At 33.0% G+C, this 6377-nt stretch overlaps 1 protein-coding gene across 1 annotated transcript in view; it reads right to left on the reverse strand.

The window, feature by feature from the left end:
• Positions 1 to 605: 605 nt before the first annotated feature.
• Positions 606 to 6377, reverse strand: part of LOC117116252 — a 40099-nt gene continuing 34327 nt past the window's right edge. Inside the window, exons 15-16 of the mRNA XM_033260250.1 lie at positions 4936 to 5928; positions 606 to 1023 (exon numbers count right to left, since the gene is read on the reverse strand). Of these exons, the coding sequence (XP_033116141.1) occupies positions 695 to 1023; positions 4936 to 5928 (1322 nt within the window). The 3' untranslated portion in view covers positions 606 to 694. The remainder of the gene's footprint in view (positions 1024 to 4935; positions 5929 to 6377) is intronic.

The following is a 6377-nucleotide window of genomic DNA, read 5'->3' on the forward strand; positions in this document are numbered from 1 at the left end:
ATACATGAAATGAAGCTGGGATGCTCACACACAAGAAAAAAATGCATATATCAGAAAATAAGATGTGACGTATTTCATAATTCATGATGGAGTGTACGTATGAGGTGACACAGGTGACATGGATTTCATGATACTGTGGTTTGAACGTCAGTTCATAAGAAATTCTTTGGAAGCATGAACACAAGGGGCGTAATTTTATTTATACAGAATTTTTTTTAATGTAAATATATGAATATCCCTAATGTGACGTCTATAATAATTCATGATAAAATGTGTCCATAAAAATTAGTACAGATTAAACTTCGGTACTTTATGTGCAGATTTTATGTTAAAAAACAAAACAAAACAAAACAAAAAATGTACTTGCAAAGAGATGATATTCATAATTTGTATCATGATTGAGTGAGCGAATTCTGCTTAAAGATTTGTGCATTGTGAAATTGGCAAAAAAAAATGAAAAATGTAACTTTTGTAAATATGAGGATACTCATATATACTCATGTTTCATATTTATTCACTTAAGGAAATATAGATAAGTATAAAACAGAAAATTATTGAAAAAACAGACAATGGAAAATAAAGGTGGGTTATCCCACAAAAGAGAAAAAATGTATTGAAAGTGAAAGCGACCATGTGTAAAATAATCCTGACAATAACCGTGTGGGTTGGTATTTGATTTATTTTTTCTTTTTAATTAAAATGGACACTCGCAACTGATTACCTTTAGATACTTTCTCCACAGTTTTTTAAATATTAAGTAGCATTTTCGTTGAGTATCTGTGAATGTATGTGCCAGTGTGCGTTCAGCCACAGAAAACGACAGTCGCCATTCTACGTCGATACCACTACCACCAGGATAGCACTTGGGAACAATATGATAACCGTCCTTTATTATCTTATCCACAATTCTCTTTTCAGGCCAATCTCGCAATCTTGATACCCAAGGGTTGGCGATAGTTGGCCAATTTACTCCTTTCAATGCAATAGCTACATCCACTGTTTGGTCGAACTGCAACACAGAGCCTGTCAATTACATAATGATAGATTTATCAACGAATCGTATAGATGTTTGTGGAGAATAATTCTTCAAACAATTACATTTAAAACATTTAAATATCAAAACATTAAGAAATTCAAATTACAAAACAATTAAAAATTCGCACATTAGGTGGAAAATCGTTTAATAATATATCATTTATAATTATTTTCATTATTATTTATATTATTATTATTATTATTAAATTTTCAGTTTTATATTATATTTTTTAATCATTTGAATAATGTTACTTTGGAAAGTGCGGTATGAAATTTTTAAAATTTCATTTTGTCAAAATTGCATAAATTCCAATAGTTTGCACTTCCATATGAAATGCTACGTTTTTTGTAAACTTGTGATTGGTTTGGGAATAAATAATTTGTTGCAGTAGGCCTATGCTAGAAATTGTAATTAAAAGTATTTGTTTTGAATATATTATTTTGTGAATAACTGAGCGCCTGTTTCAACAGAATTTGGAAATCATTATGAAACTTTCATATTCATCACGTTAGGATAAAGAGAGCCAATTTGCTTCTTTAAGGGCTATATTGCTTGGTGTATCCCAATTTAGGTTACACACCAATCTAGCATCCCTATTTTGAACAGTTTGTATTCTTTTCAAAACCGAAGAACCGCAGTTTCCCCAAATAACTACTAATAGATTAAGTAAGGTGATACAATGGAATTAGCAATAGTTTTTAGGATATCATTTGGCATTACATATTTACATCTTTTTAACATTAATAAACCGTTTAAAGCCTTTACTCGTGTGTTTTTCAATGTGTTTACTCCAGGATAGGTGTTCGTCAATGGTTATTCCTAAGAGTTTGCAAATTTCCACACGAGTAACAGGACTGTTACCTAGGCCTATCTGAATGGTTGATATTCCATTGCTGTGACTATTTAGCCTTTGGCTTGAACCGACCAAATACATTGATACCAGATAGACCTGAGGTGATACCAGATAGACCTAAGTTTCATACCAGATAAGGCGCCTAAGTTTACACAGATAGGCCTACGTTCAGTATCATATAATTAAAATCTTAATGACATCGTATTGACTGAATAATGTATTATTTCACCACGTCTTTAACTTTATTTATTCAAAATCCACCCAAGAGTAAAGATATGATATGTAAAGTAAAGGTAGTCCCCTATTCATTATTGAACGTAGGGGAAAGAGCTGTTAGACCATTGCAGTAAGCCTTGGCATTTTGTAGTAGGGTGACCAGTAGTCACTTTTCACTCCGCCTTTTTTCCTCCTATTTACACTCCTGGGTGGAGGGAGACAAAAGTAGGTAAAGTGCCTTGTCCAAGAACACAAGCAAAATGCAGAACGAAGGTTCGAACCGCTGACCTTGGGGTTAAGCGACCGAAACACAACCGCTGAGCCAACCACTCCCACTCTTTTGATATGTAACTATACTTATTTTCCCATATAGGTTGTTTTAAAACCTTAGAACGAAATTAAGGCTGCTTACTAACACTCTCATTGGTATGCGTTATAGAAAGTATAACTGATTTATAAAATTTAAGCATGCATTTATGTATGTCAACATTTAACAATGTGCAGTTGGACATGTTAAACATCACATAAAGAGATCCATGCATTTTGATGTAAAACAAAGGAATATACCTCCACTTTGCATCTTCAGCTTCTAATAATTTCTTGACCTACATCATTTTAGGCGCTTGTACCTTTAATTCAAAATATGGCATTTTGATGCCTCTCCTCCTATCATCGTGTTTTGCTTGATTAAATAACAAAATCCAAATGAAATTTTAAAAAAATCTAGTTATTGACAATATATAAGCAAATCTTTCGGTTAGTTATGGATGCAATATAATATTAATTTAAATAAACCAAGTAATAATTAATGATCTTCCAAAATATCTAAGATTTCCTCTGCCAAGATAGTATTTAAGTTTTAAGATGTCATTTCACAGAGTGCTTTATCATATCCTATATAAACACTAAGTATTTTCACTTGGTCTGTCACCCAATTGATTTATTACTGTTATGCATACAATTTCTACTTTTGTGTTTTTAACTTATTTAATTTTATTACAGAGACATCGCCAAATTTGTAGTATTTGAGCGACTTCAACATGATTTATTAACAGTAGCTGGTAACTCAACAATAACTTAAACAATTCAGGTTTTCCAGAAACACAGAGGACGTCATTACAGTCACTAAGATAAATAATAATGCCGAAGGTGGAACACACCTGACGATTTCACTATAAAAATAACAATTGATTTATCTTTATTAACAGCTTTTTTGAAGATCAATTAATACAACCACTCCTTGTTTCTCTGTTTATTCCATTAAATCTAAGGTAAGTTTAATATTTTCTCCTATAATCTGTCTTTTATATATGCTTTCTGCTCATTGCAAAGTATGATTTAATGATTTTTGTAGACGGTTACTTAGAACTTTTGCTATTAGTTATATCAACATTTAAGAGAGCGATCGGTCTCAAGTTATCAAGGTTTTAAATATTACACTTTTTCAACAAAAGATTTATAACACTCACTCATTCGTTGTGTTTATGACAGTCTTTCGCATCACAAAGAAAATCCTTTATATCATCCTAGAATGTTCTGTAAAACTCGGTTGTTAACCTGTTTAAATTAATTTCAGAGCGAGAGCTATCTTTCGCACTTACAAATGTTATTTCTATATCTGACAGAATTTTAAGGTAGTCAGGTATTTTGTTTTCAGTCATGTGTGTTTATAAACATAGGAGAAGTATAGAATTTCTTTGTTAAGAATTTCGAATTGAAATATCATTTTTTGTAATATTTTTATTTTGTTTCTTACAACCATTATATTTTTTTTGAACCCAACAATATTTTTTATTCCTTTTTCCAAAATTAATCCATATCCCTTGGTCTAATCGGTGTTCTTAGCTTCAATTTCATATATGTTTTACTAGTTCTGTCTAAATTCAAAATAATTTTTATTACTTGAATTTCCAGATACCTGGTCATTTTTTGCAGTTGACAAAGTTAATGGTAATTATTTCTAATGGTCAATTAAAACTGCTAGTCTTATATCTACTGATTTAACAGATCCTCCAAACTGAGCCAATAATCAAGACGTTCGGATACCTGCATTTTCTTCTCCATGTAAAATGTTCGTTTAATTTTTCTCTCCATATAGAAATTAATTTCATTGATTTATTAACTGAACTGTCAAGTGTAGATGCACTTCCCTTTCGGTCTAATTTTTGATTCAGAATACAGTTCCAATCTCCTCCTATAATAATGTTCTTATTTTCATTGTTATTAATAACTTCAAGTTTTTCATTTAAATCTGAAAAGAGTCACCAAGCTTTGGTCTATTGGTACATAAATGTTAACAATGGTTTATTTTTGAAATTTTTAATCTCAATATTTATTATAACATATATACCAATTAAATCAATTTGTTTATGTAAAAACATTTTTGTAGATTCTTTCTCATTCGTGCCATAACACCATTCCAGAATAAGTTAGACTCATTATCGAGTCAGGTGTAGCAGAACTATTTAAACATTTTATTAATTTTTCTTTTACTCTTTGGGTGGGTGGGTGGATGGATGGATGAATGGATGAGTGGGCTGTCTCTTATACACATCTAGATGTGTATAAGAGACAGGATTTGTGATGAATGAAATGGAATGGATGGGTGGGATGGGATGGATGGAATGAAATACGGTAAGGTGTATGGTATGAGTTAAATGGGATGGGAAAGATGGATGGGCTGAGAAAGATTGGATGGGATGGATGGGATTGATTGGTGGGATGGAATGAATGGAAAGGATGGGATGGGATGGGATGGATGGATTAACCAATGAATGAATGAATTGACGAAGGGAGGGAGGGACGGATGGATGAATATCTTTTCTCTTACCATCTTCTTTCATTCCTTCCATAAGACACTTTGGTTGCTTTTCTTCTTTTAGTTGGTAACACACCAAGAGAGTTTGCACGGGCCCCTCTTGGACAAGCTTTAATATTTGAAATTGATCGTCGCTTTTGGCACTAGTAGACTTGATATCAGACTGTACTGCAGGAAGTCGTTTTCTGATGTATTCCTCTTGAATGGCAAGTAGTTTAGAACGCGTCAAAATCAAATCACTACCACCAACAGATGTTAACTGTGAACAAAGGTACTTAATAAATTCTTTACTTATGTAAGACTGCATACTCTTTGGAATAAATACAGACACATAACCAGGATGATGCGAAGGGCGCCAAATAAAAGGAGGGCATTTTTTCAACTGCTGATGCTTTCCGATTTCTTCCAGTTCAGTTACCAGAGATTCTTTTTTAAAGTCTCTCGTTTCGTTGTCTTTTATTTTGAGTTCATTAGCAAATATAGTAATTGTTTGCTTATCTATTGCAACATCTTCACAGATGTTGCTTTGAGAATCTTCAGTGGCCATAGCAAGAGGAATCATAAGATCCATTTCATCGTCCACATATGGTGTGCCAGGGCCACTGTTATCTGCTATTGCAAAGCCTTCACTCGTACTTCCAGTCCATACAATCCCGCTCATGTCCTTGATGTTATCAAAGCATGATCTCACAGCATTAAATATTTGTTGGCGTCGTTTAGGCAAAGTACTTGACGCATTTGGCGGCCAATTATCTTTTGCGAAGAGTAACTTCAACATGTCACCCATAAGATTAACCATTCTCGTTATAAATTGAATTGGGTCATTAGATATTGGATCAACACGCGTACTCGGGTTATCATAAATATTATACAAATTAACGACAGACTTAAGTGTAGCTCTCAGATCTATTTCATTCAAGTATCCAGCAAAAGATCGCTTGTTGATCTCATAGAGCGGGGTTAAACTTTTCTCCCAATCCACTTGTGTGTTACAGATTATGTTGTCTGAAATTGTATAAAAAAAAAATAAAGCCGCTTAAAATATCATTTTTGTTTTTGTTCATATAAAACCAGGTAAGAGAAACTCAATATTCTGCATAATTCCAAAGAAACAATGGTAGAATTGCAATATCACATGTATTAAATCTACGTATGTTGACAGAAAGTGCAACAGAAATGTAAATTCACGTTAGGTATGTACCTTCTTTGTGATTGATCTCTCTCTCCACCGGTGCTCATCTTGCATTTATCAGTTTATCCAGGTAAGTAATCGCGAAATAGACTAAACAAATCAGTAGTAATATTGTTAGTCTATGAGTGAGATACTTACCTGGATAAACGCCCTCCCTCCCCGAGATCTGTTAAAACTCGAAGTCAACGAGGATATTGTTTATTCACGCAGGGCGCATATAGGCGAGCTAGGGCGAGTCCATTATTTTTCTTTTATGCTCTAG

Source organism: Anneissia japonica, unplaced genomic scaffold (genome assembly GCF_011630105.1).
Source record: "Anneissia japonica isolate Jap-2015-1 unplaced genomic scaffold, ASM1163010v1 scaffold171_len658169_cov177, whole genome shotgun sequence".
NCBI classification, from domain to species: Eukaryota; Metazoa; Echinodermata; class Crinoidea; order Comatulida; family Comatulidae; genus Anneissia; species Anneissia japonica.